At 50.2% G+C, this 16,492-nt stretch overlaps 1 protein-coding gene and 1 long non-coding RNA gene across 5 annotated transcripts in view; both read left to right on the forward strand.

Annotated features, from left to right (window-relative positions):
- The first annotated feature begins 231 nt into the window (after positions 1 to 231).
- The window catches only part of HMBS (hydroxymethylbilane synthase), a 49,706-nt gene continuing 33,445 nt past the window's right edge, over positions 232 to 16,492 (forward strand). For 3 of the 4 annotated variants that reach the window (XR_012642500.1, XM_074976699.1, XM_074976700.1), the window contains exons 1-3: positions 232 to 392; positions 8,831 to 8,979; positions 9,186 to 9,321. Coding sequence is in view for 3 of the 4 variants with exons in the window: in XM_074976699.1 (XP_074832800.1) it covers positions 245 to 392; positions 8,831 to 8,979; positions 9,186 to 9,321 (433 nt within the window). In the remaining variant the exon portion in view is untranslated. Of the gene's footprint in view, positions 393 to 8,830; positions 8,980 to 9,185; positions 9,322 to 16,492 lie in introns of those variants that run through there. The other variant, XM_074976701.1, reaches the window with a different exon arrangement.
- LOC142001589 (uncharacterized) lies at positions 750 to 4,478 on the forward strand. Its single transcript, XR_012642529.1, has 3 exons — positions 750 to 1,831; positions 1,982 to 2,181; positions 2,845 to 4,478. It is a non-coding gene; the product is annotated as an uncharacterized LOC142001589 (long non-coding RNA).

The following is a 16,492-nucleotide window of genomic DNA, read 5'->3' on the forward strand; positions in this document are numbered from 1 at the left end:
GCGGGTGGGCGGGACTCGTCCCCTGGGGGCAGCGGCCCAGCCCGGCAGAGTCCCCGGCCGTTCGCGGGGCGCCCGCCAGCACCGCAGCCCCTGCGCTCCCCCGGCCGCGCTGTAACCGCCCCGCTCGCGGCACGGCGGGGGCGGGGCCCGGGCCCGGAACGCGCCAGAGCCGCCCAGTCACGTGCGCGGGGAGAGGCGGGGCCCGGTCAGCTGACCTGTGCCAGGCGGGGCCGCGGCTGCGGAGATGGCCGCTTCCCTGCCGTGGCGTCGCGCCGCGTCCTTCGAGCGGGAGCCGGTGCGGGAGCCGGGCGGGCCTGGCGCCGGGAGGCCCTTCGCCCTGCCCCCGGGCATCACCGTCTGCGATGCGGGCGGAGGCAGCCTGGTCTTTGGGGATATCCTTGCCCGGCCCCGCGGGACTGCGAGCGGGGAGGGGGCCGCCCGCTGTGCGGCTTGGTGGGTAGGAGCGCGGCGGGGGCGTGTGCTCCCCGGGGGCGGCTGCGGCGCGGCCCTGGCCTTGCCCCGTGCCGGCCGGAGGCAGCCCCCGGCGCGGAAAGCCGGGCCAATGGCAACGCGCAGGGTCGTGCTCCGCCTCTCCCCGTGCCAGGCTGGTCCCGCGGCGGTGCAATCTTTGCGTGTGGGTTTCAGCTCGGAGGAAGGACGGTTCCCTGAGGCGGGGTCCGCCAGGGATTGCTCTGTCCCGTCCACCGCGGCGGTGCCCGAGCGCACGCCCGGTGCTGGAAGCTTTTTGCCCTAGCCAGTAGCCCCAGGGCAGATGCGGTGCCCCTGAGCGGCGGCGTGTGGTATGATGTGCACCGCCTGACGGGTCCTTGCTCACTACTCCCACAGTGGGGAAGGCGGGAGGCTTTTGGAATGGACATGAGCAACGCAGCTCCAAGAACACCAGTTACGGAACAGGTAACGGTCATCTTCGAGGGGTTGCTCACGTGCATCTCAAGTTGGATGCATACAAGCCACTGCCTAGGAGGTGGGGTCGGGGCCCTGAACAGAGGGCTGCCCACCACAGCATCTTCCTGCGCGTGCTGCCTCAAAGCGTAATGTGCTGTAAACTTGTGAACTGCGGACCAGGTGGCCGCCCTACAGATGTTCTTGGTTGGCACCTGCTCCAAATACGCCCCCGAAGGTGCCTGCGCTCTAGTGGAGTGTGCTCTAACCAGTGGAGGAGACGCTCCTGTGAGCTCGTAAAACTCCTTGATGCACCTTACGATCTAGGAAGAAATGTGCTGGGAGGACGCTGGAAGGTGCTTCATCCTATCAGCTACTGCCACAAACAGTTGCTGTGTCCTTCTAAAGGGTCTAGTCCTATTCATATAGAAGGCCAGCTCTCTTCTAACATCCAAGATATGTAAACAGTGCTCCCTTGGGGAGGCTTAAGGCTTTGGGTGGAATATCGGCGGGGAAATGTCGTGGTTAATGTGAAATGCAGATACCACCTTGGTAAATATATGGGGCGAGGTCTCAGCCTAAACGTATTCGCATGAGACCCTGTGTACAAGGGATCCACTGACAGTGCCTGCAACTCAGATGGCCTCCTGGCTGAGACAATTGCCACCAAAAATGCTGTTTTTTAACTCAGAAACAGCCGGGGGTCAAAGGGGCCCCCATAAGCTCGGCTAACACCAAATTGAGATCCCATGGGGGCAGTGGTGTCTGAACCTGGGGGCTTGATTCTTTCTAAACCTTTCAGAAACCTTTTGACTACAGGGTCTGAAAACAGAGAAGATGTTCCATGACCCGGATGAAAGGCTAAGGTAGCAGCTAAGTGCTTCCTAACCAAGGAGAGGGACAAGCCCTCCTGCACCAGACCCCATAGGTAATCTGAAACTAACGGTGGGGGCTTGAGAGGGAGATAGCCCTCTTGTGAGACACCACCACCAAAAACCTTTTCCACTTAGCCAAATAAGTGACCCTTGTGGAGGGTTTTCCACTATTTAACAGTTCTTCCTTCATGGGATCCCAACAGTCCAGTTCCTGGTCTCAGCCACGAAGCATCCACGCTGTGAGGTGCAGCAACTGGAGATTGGGGTGTCGCAGTCTCCTTTCTTGGTGTGACAGCTGGATCAGCAATGTCATCGGCTTGCGGATCGACAGGTGCAGGAGGGTCAAGTACCAGTGCTGACAGGCCCATGCAGGTGCCACCAAGATGATCAACACCCCTTCTGAGTGAGTCTTGGGGAGGGCCTGTGGACTAGTGGAATTGAAGGGAACACATACATCAGCCCTCCTGCCCAGGGGACAATGAAGGCGTCTGCCCAGGACCCCAGGCTCTGGTAGCAGTAGGAGGTCCACTCCGCTTCTGGAAGATAGAATGAACGACCTCCGGGTGCAGTGACTGCTCGTGATCCATAAAGGACCTGCTGAGCTGGTCTGCTAGTGAATTGAGCATGCCTGACAGGTGACGGGCCCGCAACATGATGCTGTGCTGAATGCGGAAGTCTCAGCGCATCATGGCCTCATGTCAAAGGGGAGAAGAGCGTGCAGTCCCATTTGTGGATATAGTAAGCTGCTGTCGTGTCATCTGTACTGGCTGACACACAGTGCTCTGCCAGATTGGCCAAGAAAGTCACACATGCGAGTCTGATAGCTCTGAGCTCCCTCACGTTTATGTTGAGCCGAAGGTCTGAAATGCTCCAAAGAGCCTGGGTTCGTAGCTGCCCTGGGTGCGCTCCCCACCCTGGCCTGAAGTGTCTGTTACTAGGGAGAGGGAGGGCTGCTGAGGGGTGAAGGGGATGCCTTCAAGGACGACCTGCTCATCCAACCACCAGTTCAAGAGCGACAGAGTCCGTGGTGGCACTGTAACTACTAGGTCTAAACTGTCTCTTACAGGGCGATACACGGACGACAGCCAAAGCTTCAGGGGGCGCATTCTCAACCTGGCCTGCTGTGCCACGAAGGTGCACGCTGCCATCTCATCCAGCAAATGCAGGCAGCACCTAGCCATCATGGTGGGAACTGCCAGGATGTCTCGGATGACAGCCCCCATGGTCCTCAATCCATCAACTGGCACCAACGCCCTGGCACACCTGATATCTGGTTGGGCTTCTACGGCCTCTACTGACTGAGATGGGAGCAACACTGACTTTGCATCATTGATCGGTACACCAAGGCTTACAAAAGTTTGACGTCAACTGTACATGCTGAATCACCTGCTCCCTGGAACGACCCTTGACCAACCAGTTGTCCAGCTGTGGGAACAGCTGTACCCTTTGCCTGCACAGGTGTACTGCTACTAGCACCATGCATTTAGTGCAGACCCTTGGGGCCGCAGACACACCCAAAGGCAGCACTGTGAACTGGTAATGGTTTCCAACTCCCGTGATCCTGAGGCGCCTCCTTTGAGGAGGGTAAATCGAAATATGTGTCTTCTGAGTCGAGGCCCACGAACCAATCCCCCCACTCCAGCATCGGGAGCATGAGACCTAGGGACATCAGATGAAACTTCATGTTTTTTACGAACTCATTGAAACCTTTTAGGTCTAGAATGGGTCTCAAGCCCCCCTCTGGTTTCAGCATTAGGAAATACCGGGAATAAAACCCCTGTTCCCTGAACCTGGGAGGAGCTTCTTTTGTGGCCCCCGGACGCAGGAGTTATTCCAATTCCTGCTGTAACAGGATCTTGTGAGAGGGGTCCCTGAAGAGGGATGGGGAGAGAATTTGGAAGGGCTGTAAGAAGGAAACTGAACAGCAAATCCCCTCTGTACCGTACACTGGACCCACCAGTCCGTGGTGATACTGCACCACGTATGCTAGAAGGGGGATAGTGGGAATGAAAAAAGTGGGAATGCTGGAAAAAGAGAGACCAGTTCGATGCTCTCGACCGTGTCATCAAAACTGAGGCTTAGGCCCCTGCAGGCCCTTTTGGTGGCTCTGAGGCTGCTGGCCTGAACAGTGCCTGCTCATCCTGTTCCGCCTTCTACTGCCATCCCTTTGTGGCTGCAAAAACTGACTTTATTGTGAATGGGGGTTAAAATGCCTGCATTGGCTGGCAGGTGTATGCAGGCCCAAGGAGTGCAGGGTGGCCCTTGAGTCTTTCTGACTATGCAGCCTTTTATCTGTCTTGTCTGAAAACAAGGTAGGGCCATTGAAGGGGAGGTCCTGGGTTGATTATTGGACCTCATGTGGTAGGCCTGAAACCTGCAGCCAAGCCCCCCTGTGCATCACCACTCCAAAAGCCATAGCCCTTGTGACTGCATTTGCAGCATTCAGTGCTGCCTGCAGGACTGCTGTTCAAACCAATTTGTTCTTCACCATCACCGCTGTGAAGTCCTGCTTAGCTTCAGGAGGTACCGATTCAGAGAACCTAGAGAGGGCACTGACTGGATTATAAGCATACCTGCCTGGTTAGCTCTCCTTAGTTGTAACTCTCCCGTTGAGTAAACCTTCCTCTCATAGAGGTCTAAGCACTTAGCATCTCTGTTTTTTGGGGAGGGGACTTGGAACCCTTGGCACTTTCTGTGGTTTGCAGCGTCCACTACCAGGGAGTTGGGTGGGGGGTGGGTGAGCAAATGTTCATTGCCCTGAGATGGAACAAAATACCGTCTCTCATTCCTATGGGCCATAGGAACGGCGGAAGCAGGGGTCTGCCAAACCGTTTTAGCCATAGTGGCAATTGTTTTGATTATGGGCAGAGCCACTCTGGTGGAACCTGTGGAGGACAAAATGTCTGCGACAGGGTCTGTCTCATCCTGGACCTGCACTGCTTGCGCCCCCAGGTTTTGGGCCACTCTCCTGATGAGTTGCTGAAACGCTCTGTCATCCTCCAGTACCAGTGAGGCTGATGAGCCTGCCACCGCCTCATTCGGAGAGGAAGAGGACGATAGCCCTTGTGCCTCCATTTGGAGGGGAAGGGCAGTCGGGATCTGTTCAGTCAACTGGCTCCCCAGAGAAATTACAGGTACCGGGAGGTACCATGGATGGAGCTTGCGCAGGTACCAGCTGGCCAGAAAACCCCCCAACAGGCAGTACAAAGGGTGCTGGTACCACGCCTTGCCCCTGAGCTGGTGCTGGTGCCTGGGCTGGTGCCTGCCCTATTTGGCACTGGGGGGGCCAATCACTGACAGTATGGTAGTGATGGGGTTCAGTCCTGCTGCAAAAGCACTAACGATGATGCCAAGGTCGACACTGACGAGACCGACGCAGGCGGCTCTGTAATGTTTGCCACTTCTTGCTGCTGCTCTGGCGGCTGGGCACCCAGTGACGCTGACGGTGCCGAGTGCAGGATTGGCAGGGTCCCTGGTACTGTTGATGTTACTCCCACACTCTGGCCCTGTGCCTTGTGAAATGTCCATGGGATCCAGAAGGGCCACTGTTGCGTTGCCTGTGAAGCCGGCAGCCAACCCATATCGTCCGAACGACAACCACGGTGCCTGCAATGGCCGTGGCATGACCTTCTTGAGCTCCCACTGCATCCGAAGCTCGATAGAATGAATCCGACTTGGAAGCAGAGGACCACAGTGGGGCCACTGGTGTCAGCGTCAATGTCAAGCGTACCAAGGACAGTGCCCATGCTGGAGCATAGGGCACCTGAAACTGTCCCACCGTCGCTCCCTGATGGGTCAGCACTGGAGCACTTGGCAATGAGTGCGGTGTTGGTGCCGGTGTTGATGTAAGTGCAGGGGCTGGTGCTGGTGTCACTTCGATCAGCCCCCATTGCTCAGTTGCAATGCTGTGGCACCAGTCCTGCATAGATGGAGAAGGCCCTGGCACCGTCAATTGGAGAAGACCTTGTGCCACTCGGAATGCCTCTGGTGTTGAGGGCAAGTCCAGCATCTGCAGGCTCCTGCTTCGCACCAGCTTCAACGTACGCGCCTCCTGCCTTTGACAGTGCATGCTGGAGCCTTGGACTTGAGGCTGCCATGCTTGGGCGTCAGCGACTGATGTCTGTCTTGCCGCCTCCTCTTCTTCTTTGACACCAGAGATTGGCTCCTCTGGCACCAAGAAGGCGATGGTGCCTGTGCCTGCTCCCGGTGCCGAGAGTCCTTGGACAGCACCGTGGTATACGGTGCCGGTTCACTTTGCACAGAGGAGACTCCACTCTCTGCTCCTGCTGGAGACTCCTGAAGCTTAAGGGCCACCTCCTTAGTGGGACTTTAAGGCACTGGGCCCTAACTTTCAAAGTTCTGGGCATAAAGGCCGTACAAATTGAGCAGTGGTCATGCAAGTGTTCTTCCCCCAAGCAAATCAGACGAGCTGAATGGGGGTCGCTCGTGGGCATATGTTTGCCACACTTGTTCCAAGTCTTAAAGCCTGGGGGGCCAGGCATTCCCCAGCGCCAAGGGGGATGGAAAATCCTGCCTCAGCTGCTAAAGACACTAACAACTAACTCTCAAACGCTAAAACTGTTTACACTTCTTTGAGAACTGTTTACACTACAATAGGCTATGAGCTGATGATTTGAACAGAGAAAGCAAGAGCTCCAACAACCGACAGCATAGCAAGAAGGAGCTGAGCGGGGGTGGGGAGTCGGTCGGTGCATATATTGACTGCCATATCGGTGCCACTCCAGGGGGCGCTGCACCGACCCTGTGGCTACTGGCTAGGGCAAAAAGCTTCTGATGGCTGGGCGTGGCCCGCGCCCACCCAGCTTGGAATGGACATGAGCAATCACTCGAACAACAACTGTCTGATCTCAGCCCGCGGGTTCAGGGTGGGCTGGGTGATGTCACCTGAGCTCCCCAACCTGTTGGGTGGCTGGGGCCCACTGCTGGCGTGGAATGGGGAATACTTGCCCTCTGCCTCCTGTGCTTTGCAAACTTGTATAGTGGTCAATGGTTCAGTGTCTGGTTGGTGGTTAGTTTCAAGTGGGGTGCCCCAAGGATCAGTTCTAGGGCCAGTACTGTTCAACATCTTTATTAATGACCTGGATGAGGGGATGGATTGCACCCTCAGCAAGTTTGCAGATGACACTAAGCTAGGGGGAGAAGTAGATACATTGGAGGGTAGGGGTAGGGTCCAGAGTGACCTAGAGAAATTGGAGGATTGGGCCAAAAGAAATCTGATGAGGTTGAGCAGAGTCCTGCACTTGGGACGGAAGGATCCCAGGCATTTTTATAGGCTGGGGACTGACAAGCTAAGCAGTACTACAGTGAAAAGCGACCTAGGGGTTATGGTGGAATAAAGTCTGGATATAAGTGAACAGTGTGCCCTTGTAACCAAGAAAGTTAACAGCATATGAGGGTGCATTGGGAGGGGCATTTTGAGCAGATTTAAAGAAGTTGTTCTTCCCTTCTAATCGGCACTGGTGAAGCCACACTTGGAGAATTGTGTCCAGTTTTGGGCCCCAAAGTGTAGAAAGGATGTGGATGTGCTGGAGCAGGTTCAGCGGAGGGCAACAAAAATGGTTAAGGGGCTGGAGGACATGACTTTTGAAGAGCGGCTGAGGGATTTGATTTTGTTTAACTTGCGGAAGAGAAGACTGAGCGGTGATTTAATAGCAGTCTGCAGCTTCCTGAAGGGGAGCTCTAAAGAGGATGAAGAGAAACTGTTTTCAGTGGTGACAGACATCAGAACAAGGAGCAGTGGTCTGAAGTTACAGAAGGAGAGGAGTAGGTTAGATATTAGGAAAAACTATTTCACTAGGAGTGTGGTGAAGCATGGAAATGTGTTACATAGAGGAGGTGGTAGAATTGTCCATCCTTAGAGGTTGTAAAGTCCTGGCTTGACAAAGTCCTGGCTGGGATGACTTAGTTGGGGTTGCTCCTGCTTGAAGCAGGGGGCTGGACTCGATGACCTCTTGAGGTCCCTTCCAGCCCTAGGATTCTATGAAATGAAATGGGAAGTGTGTGAGTGATACATGATGCAGTTACATGTCAGAATATTCCTCCTTTGTAGAAAGAGAGTAGCTAATTGGAAGCTAGTAAGCATTCCCTGAGGCCCTCAAGGAGTGGTTTGGCAGAATTAATGTGGTGTTGTAGAAGTAATAATGTTGAAATCCATCCGGGATTTTTGCATGATATGTGTGAAGATGCCTGTAAATGTGTACTGTGTAGTGAAGAATCACTGTTGGTGTAAGCACTAGAAACAGTACAGTGGTCAGAGCATGTGGTTGTGTAGCAGACCTAAAAATCTTGGGCGGCACTAGGTCTTAATGTCCGCCCATCCGTGTCTTCCTATCCCTGTTCTGTGGCTGTGCTTCCTCCAGAGAGTATCTAGTTAACATAAAAGAGGAGAAGCCTGCTAGTCCTCTGAAAGAGCCATTGGAGTGGTAATGAAACCAGTTAACAGGGATTTGCCAATCCTCCTCAGTTTCTGAATTTTCTACAGGACCTTAGTATAAAATTTGTTTTAAAACTATTCAGTGGAGTGTTGCTGATCTTAAATGCACATCTCTTTATTTTTAAAAAAAAAAAAAAAAAGCCCATCTCCCTCCACCCCGCTTCAGGTTGCCATTGAGCCTGATAGCACTGCATAGGGTCCCATAAACCATAGGGACAGCTGTGATGGGGTAAAAATATTTAATCTATATACCCTGTTCATCCTTGTCTTGAACTACACTACAATTTCAATACAGGAGGTTTCCAAATGCCTCCCTTGAGATGCAGCATAGGGCACTAAACTAGTAAGTTATTTGTTATGTGTGCAAAGAGCTGAGGTTTTGTTATTCAGTTGTCCTTTGGTGTGTAGAAAATGCTTCTTCCAACTCCCGGTCACCTACATGTTAAAACATTCACTATGTTGTTTGCCTTGTGATCACCAGTGTGTGAAAGGGATAGCTATTATAAGTGTATTTGCCAAGTTGTCAATAATTAGGGTAGCTCAAGAAAATACATGTGGTTTCATTTTTTTGTCCTTTTTCACCTTGACTGTCACCTACATAAGGAAGGTCAGATTTGGCTCTCACCCCGTTCCCTTCAGTTTAGCAGTTTCCAGGCTTATAAACTGAGGGTGACTCACCTGTACCAGCTGAAAAAGCACAGCATCTTGGTTTCTGTTGGTGAGGATGAAGAAGGCATTAACCCGCTGGTAAGTGAAATGACCAAGAGAAATCGAGCACATCTTGTGTGCTTTTCTGTGAAGAGCAGTATATTTGGGATTAGTTTGTGAATGTTTGTTTTTATTTTAAAAACAACATGCTGAATTCTTGCCCTATGGCCTGAAAAAGTATCAGGTTTTAGTCCAGTATGCCTGAAGATCATATCTACTCACATTCTGTCTCTTGTTGTTTGCAGGTTAAAGTCTGGAACTTAGAGAAACGAGATGGTGGGAGTCCTCTTTGCACAAGGATTTTCCCGGCAATACCGGGTAACAAACCCACGGTTGTATCTTGCCTAACTGTCCATGAGAATCTTAACTTCATGGCTATTGGTAAGTGAAAAGCAGACTCCTCCAGAAGGAGCTGAACAAACTGTGAAGATAACATGAGGGAACAAAAATGAGTTGGTTCTGCAGAGGACAGCTGAGAGTATTTTGAAATTTTCATGTCCAGGGTTTTATTCCTAAGGAGAATGTGCCTGCTGCTACTTGAGTGCTTATAATTACTTACAAAAATTGGGTGGTAACAGAGAGGTTGTCATGTTAGTCTGTACATAGGTTACGTAGGGAGATTTGTGAACTGAGGTTCAGACTCAAATTCGACATGTTAACGCTTGGTATGAACAGGGACAGCACTTATCTCACATATTGCAAAGACTGTCTCCCTTCCTTTGATGTTCGTAATTACCTCAGGCAAGACACTTAACATCCCCCACTCCTCACCCCCTCCTTCACTTCTATGTAGTTGATTTGGCAGTTTTTAATGCAAATTTTTTTGGACCTCTGTGCTGTATAACTGAGTCTGGACTGGAAATGCTGTCGATCTGAAGCAGTGGGTCTGTCCCATGAAAGCCCATCACCTAATAAATTATTTTGTTAGTCTTTAAAGTGCTTCATGACTGCTGTTTTGTTTTACTTAAATTGGGCAAATCATGAGTTTTACCATCATTTATTTTCAGAGAATCAATGATTTATTAATGTTTAAAAGCTAGATGCTCACTTTAGCTATATTTCAAGTTTTTCTTTAAATTAATGGGGGTTACAAATTTATTTCTTTTAAATGAAGGCTACTGGGCTAATTTTGGCCCCAAATTTAGATTTTGGTCAAGCAGAGGAGAATGCATTTTGGAATATGGTGATAACAGGTTATGAAATATATAGGAAAGATTAAAAATGTCATACTCACGAGGTAGTAGCATGCTACATTAAAGAAGCCTGAGTAAATACATTTCTAATCTAAAATAAGTTATACCATGGATAGAAATTGCTTGTAGAGCCAGATAAACATGTCCTGTACCTTTTAGATGTAACATCTTCAGTGCCCTCCCCACCACCTAGAGCTGGGCTTCATGTTTTCTGTGAAAAGAAAAAGTATTTATATTTGAGGGGGGCTGTATGTCTGTCTGTCTGTGTTGATCCGTCCGCGTGTAAATCTGTTTGTTCAAAAGCATCTCCTAAATGGTCAGAACTAGGACCACCAAATTAAAGCACGATCAGGGTTTCATTGCACCAGGATAATAGGCCGTACCTGGAATCTGATCCTTTCTCTTTGAAAGGGAAGCATCTGATAGCAGGATCAGTTATGCTCCGCAAAGACCACAGAGGGCAGTGAGTGCAGGGGACAGTTATTGTGCAGAGTGACCACAGAGGGAGGTGGGGGAGGAAGAAGCTGCACTAATAAGGGAACGGTCTGCTAGAGCTCTGCCCATTGCAGGCTACCAGCCACAGGTAAGTTGCTTCCTCTGCTCCAAAGCCTCAACCCAAACCACTCCCACCTCAACCCCAATGCCAGACCCAGGAGAAATGGGGGAGCCCCTCTGTCCAGTGCCTCACCCCGCCCCCCAGGGACAGCCACCAGCTGGTCAGGGACAGCCACCAGAGACGCAAGCCAAGGCTGGGCAACACAGGCTGCTGCGGCCTCTCTTTTCCCCCACCACCCATTGGATGGCCTTTCTTTTCCCTCCCCCATTGGACTCCAGCCATTGGCCAAGCAAAGCAGCCTCTGCTGACATTAGAGCTTCCCTGAGGGCATCCCTCACAGCTCCTACATCCCCTGCCCTGAGCACTTACAATAACCTGAGCAATGCCAGGTATATCTGCTTGTATTTAAACAATACAATACCAACTGAAATTTATTAAGTGTGATTAAAAATGTGATTAATTGTAATTAATTTCTTAATCACAGCTTCTGAGTTAATTGCATGAGTTAATTATGATTAATCGACAGCCCTGTTTTAAGATAATCACAGGGAAGTGCTACTTCTCTGCATGTTTCTTCCTTGAGTTCCGCTGTGTGACCATGCTAATGATGTAGTCAGATCCATATATTTTAAAAATTCCCCTCCTGTAGTTAGGAGAGTCCAAGCTTCTGACCTTCAGGAGCACCAGGCTTATGGCTTTAACCAGGGGGGAAGTGCTGGGGCTCAGAGCTCCAGTCCGATGCCTCTGTTGCCACTTTCAACCCTGAGGTGTGCGCACTAAGTCTTGGGGCTTTAGATGGGGGCGGGGGGTGAGTGCTGGTTCGAACCTGAGCGCTCCGTCCATAGCTAGAGCACCACTGCACCTGTCCCTCTCTGAAACTGGGGGTGGAATTCTGCAGGCCTCCACACTCTGGGCAGGAGCCAAGAATGGAGCTGCAGGGCCTCATACTGATTGGATAAATGCCACGTGGGCGTGTACCACAGAGATAAAATTTTGAGATAGCCTGCTCTGTGCTGCTTGGAGCAGCTGGTTCTGGAATCTGCCAGAGGTGTGACATTTCTTCATTTAGTCTTAAGTGAAGCATGGGATCTGATCCAAGAACTATCTGTAGTTGATCTGCTTGGTAATAGTGATCGTATGTAAGTACATTTAATGTTCTTGTAGGGGGCATAATGCCCAGGTTGTCATTACGGCAATATTTAACTCAACAGGAGGTAACTACACAAAAATAAGAAAACTAGTTGGACAGAACTTAGAAGGAGCTGTCACAAGACTATTTAAAAACCCCATAATAGACGCTCACTTTGCCACCGGGTGAGTGCTGGTGGCTTTCTAGGAGGATTTGAGGAATGGCACTTGTCCTAAGGTTAATTGAGTTTGATATCCCTACTTTAGTAAATCAGACAACCATAATAAAAAGACCAAAAGAACGCCACTGTATCTAAGAAGCAGAGTAATGGAGGCCATTGGCAACAAAAAAGCATCCTTAAAAACTTGGAAGTCGAATCCTTGTGAGAAAAATAGAAAAGAGCATAAACTCTGGCGGGCTCAGTGTAAAACTATAATAATGCAGGCCAAGAAAGAATTGGAGCATCAACTTGCTAAACACATAAATGCCAACAGTGAGAAGTTCAGTACCTTAGAAGCAGGAAGCTTGCCAAATGAGCAGCCATGGCTACTCAGAAACAGTGGTGCTAAAGGAGTATTCAAGGATGGTCAGGCTACTGCAGAGAAGTTAAATGAATTTTGTGCATCTGGTTTTCTCTGCAGAGGGTGGGGGACAAATACTTATAGAAGAGCTATTCCTTGTAGGTGACAAATCTGAAGTACTGTTCCATATTGACGTGTCAGAAGAAAATGTTTAAAACCCAAGTGGTAAATTAAACAGTGAGAACTCATCAGGACCACAGGATATTCATCCAGAACTTCTGAAGGAACTCAAGTATGAAACTGCAGGCTTAGTAACTGTAGTTTGTCCTGTAATGTAAACTTTCACTGAAAGCAGCCATTGTACCAGAGGACTGAAGGGCAGCTAATCACAGAATGATGGAAATCTAATGTAACACCAGTTTTTAACAGTGGCTGCAGGGGCAATCCTGGCAATTACGGGCCACAGAGCCTTAATTCAGTACAAGGTTTGAACCTAGAGTGAGGAACAGAATTATCAGGAACACATATCAGAGGAGCAGCCTTGGTAGTCTGTATCCGCAAAAACAAGAGGAAGTCCTGTGGCTCCTTATAGACTAGCAGATTTTCTGAACATAAGCATTCATGGGCAAAGACCCATCTTGTCAGATGCATCTGATGAAGCGGGTCTTTGCCCCAGAAAGCTTATGCTCAAAAATATCTGTTAGACTCTAAGGTGCCACAGGAATTCCCGTTGTTTTTGCAGGAATACATAGGAACATGATTTGTTGGGGGAAGATGTAAAGGAAAGTCGTGCCTCACCAACTTTTTAAGATTCTCTGAGAGTGGCAAGCATGTGAACAAAGGTGAGCCCGTGAATATAATGTATTTGGACTTTCAGGAAGCCTTTGACAAGGTGTCTCACCAAAGGCTGCTAAGGCTGTTAAAATAGTCATGGGATAAGAGAGAAGGTCATCTTATGGATCTGGACCTTATTTTTGTTCTAAAATGTGACTTTTGACCAGCCAGTTTCCTTCCATTTTAGTTTTGACTTTTATAGTGCTTATTGTGCGGATGTGGAATGCTGTGTGACTTACAACAGTTACACAAAACTGGTTCCGTCTGTTGTGGCAAGCCAAAACAAAAAGGAGCAACTAGGGGGGAAAAAACACTCAAAGAACATGTTTGTGGAAGAAGTAGAGATTAAATTTTCCCAAGCAAAGCTTTCCATTGAGCCAGATGGCCATGAAGTAGGTTCTACTTAGGCTATGTCTACACTACATGGTAAAGTCAAATTTAAGGTAGTTAGCTTGATTTTTACAAAGTCGCTGTCTTCACTGCAAGTACCATTAGGTCAATTTTAGGGAGCACTAACATCAATATTTATAACACCATGAGAAGAGACTTAATGTAGTGTCAAGTTTGAATTTAAAAGTCCCAATTAAGGCTCGTGTGGAAATGCCATGTCTTTTAATCAACGTTATTAGCCTTCAGAGGTGTCCCGTATGTATCCCATAATGCTCCACAATTGTCTGCTCTGGCTGCTTCCATCTCCGCTGCTTTTCAGGTGTGCAAGAAGTCAGTAATAGGAAGCCCGCGAATTTGAATTCGTCACCAGCAAGCCTGGGAAATGTAAAGGGTGTCCGGAAGCCTGAATTTCTTTTAGCTATTGCATTGGTAGCCATCGCATCGGGAGCCGTCTTTTGCCATCATGAGTACTCTGGTTTGTGATCTGAGTTCTCAGGGTTGCAAGAGAGCTCTAACATGGACCCATCAGGAGATCATGGATCCCCTTGCTGTTGGGGAGGGGAGTCAGTGGCAGGGCAGACGTCGGGTGTCCAAGCAAAATGTAGACATTTATGAAAAGATTTCACGTGGAAAGATTGACAAAGGTTACTCCCAGGACACTCAGCAATGTCGGGTGAAAATAAAAGCGCTCTGGCAGGCTTATCATAAAGTCTGGGAAGCCAACAGGCGGTCCGGGTCATCTCTGAAGACACACTGGTATTATGAACAGCTGGATGTGATTCTTGAGAGGGACCCAACTACTTTGCCCAATCTTAATTGGGACTCTTCAGGAGGCCCTGTTCTATGGTCTGAGGTGAGGTGAGAGAAGTGGGGCAGGAGGAAGAGGCCGGTGGAGAGGAGGACGGGGATAACCAGCAGGGGCCCAAGGAAGCTGTTCCCAACAGCCCAGAGCTCTTCACCCTTGACCTCAAGCTAGTCCCCTCTACTCTGATCTCCGAAACACCAGGGCCCAGCTGTTCTGGTGAGTATCTTTTTTTTTTTCTGAATGCTACAAGCTGGTTGAGGCTGGGCATAGGTATACGTTTTCTATGGATCTGTGCCTCAGAACAGCATGCTGATATTTCTGGGGAGGGAGCCTGTATTGTTTTTGGAGATCATTTTTGGACATCCAGGTATTCGTGTATTTTTTGCACGAGTTTTCTGGGCAGGCCTCCTTATTGCGGCTTCCATGGTAGCACAGATTGCCATGCCAGACAACCAGACGCTGATCTGGTATCATGGTGCCGAGCAGCGTTTTGGCAAACTTTCTAGGCTTGTGCTCACACAGGATGAGCATCTCTTCTTTTTCACTCTGTTATTCTTAGGAGGGTGATGTCATCTTTGGCAACCTAAAGAACCACGGTAATTTGGATTGGATTTCTTTGCAATGCTCCCTGCCTGTTTATGTTTCCCTGGAGCGCATTGGTGTATCACGTGGCTGGCGGGTGCTCCGTCTTTCCCCCTCCATGCTCCTGGCAGGCTCTCCTGGCCTTCTCCCCTTCCGCTACAGTGCTGGCTTGATCGGGAGCCACCGAGAAATGTTTTTCCTCTGCCATATGGCTGGAAAAATCCTCCTCCCCACCCGCATTTCTTTGCACTCAACAGGGATCTCTCCCCACCCACCCATCCATGCAGCTGGAATCAAACCCTTTGTCCCTCGCCACGTGGTTGCTGGGCTCTGTGGACCCTGCTCCCACACACTGTCATGTCCAGCTCTGGCTATCCCTGATTTAAATGGCCTTTTCCCTGATGAGGGTTGCTCTGGGGGCCACCAAAAAACCTTTTTCGTCTGCCATGTGGCTGGAAAACTTTTCCCCTCCATTTCTTTGCATTTTACAGGGATCCCTCTCCACCCAGCCATCCGTGCGGCTGGAATTGAACCCTTCCCCCTCACCAGCTAGCTTCCGGGCTCTGCTGACCTTGCTCCCAGACGCAGGCATGCTCAACATGAGTGAGTTTTCCTTGCAGAGAACTGCTCCAGTGAATGTCTGGAAAAATTTTTTCCCCTGTGCCCAGACACTGGCCAGCTTCCCCTGCTTTCCACACACTTCCCTCCCCAAACTCCCTCTGCCCCTAGGTAAGCGGACAATAGCTTACCCTATCAACAGTTAAATGGTCTGGGTGAGTGATGGCTTGTGCAATGCAGAGTTTGATTTCTTGTCATCCTTAAGAAACCAAAAGCGGCCATGCAAAAAGAAAGTTTCACTGATTGTAAAGCCAGAGAGCCATTCGTTCCATGGGTAACCCCTTTTGTAGGAATTGCATCTCATTTTTGACCTTCACTTTCCAGCAGGCATCCCCAGTGTGGGAGACAGGGTGAGGAAGCACAGAAGGTCCAACCTTACCCTGCAGCACATGGCTCAAGCAAAAACCACTGAGAGCAAAAGGCACACAGCACAGTGGTGGCAGCCTGTGCCTGAGTTCAGGAGAGAGCAACCAGCGCACCTGTGGCAGGACAAGGCATAGCTCGTAACAGCAATGTGTGACCAAACCAAGATCCTGCACACCATGCTGGAGCTGCAGAGGGATGTCCTACGCCGCACTGTGGGCTCTGCTCCCTGCTGCCCGGACTCTTCTGAGTACAAATCGCCCACACCCCCCATCGTCACGGTCCCCGAATGTGGGGAGGGAGGGTAAGGCCAGTCCGCTGCTCTATCCCCAAGAGCCACTGCAAAAGGCTATTCCACCACATTCACACCCCCTCTTTTCCCTGCCACTTAACCCTCTCCTCCCCCACAAATAAACTTAGTCTTTTGATGACAGCCACGGAGTAACTTTTTTGGTACCTGGATATGGTGAGGTGCACAAATCGTTGCAGGGACTTGCGGCAAAGGGACCCGGGCAGGGACAGAGAGGGCTTGATAGCACATCTGCCCGCTGCTCCGCCAAC

The sequence above is a fragment of the Carettochelys insculpta genome, chromosome 25, assembly GCF_033958435.1.
Source record: "Carettochelys insculpta isolate YL-2023 chromosome 25, ASM3395843v1, whole genome shotgun sequence".
NCBI lineage: Eukaryota > Metazoa > Chordata > Testudines > Carettochelyidae > Carettochelys > Carettochelys insculpta.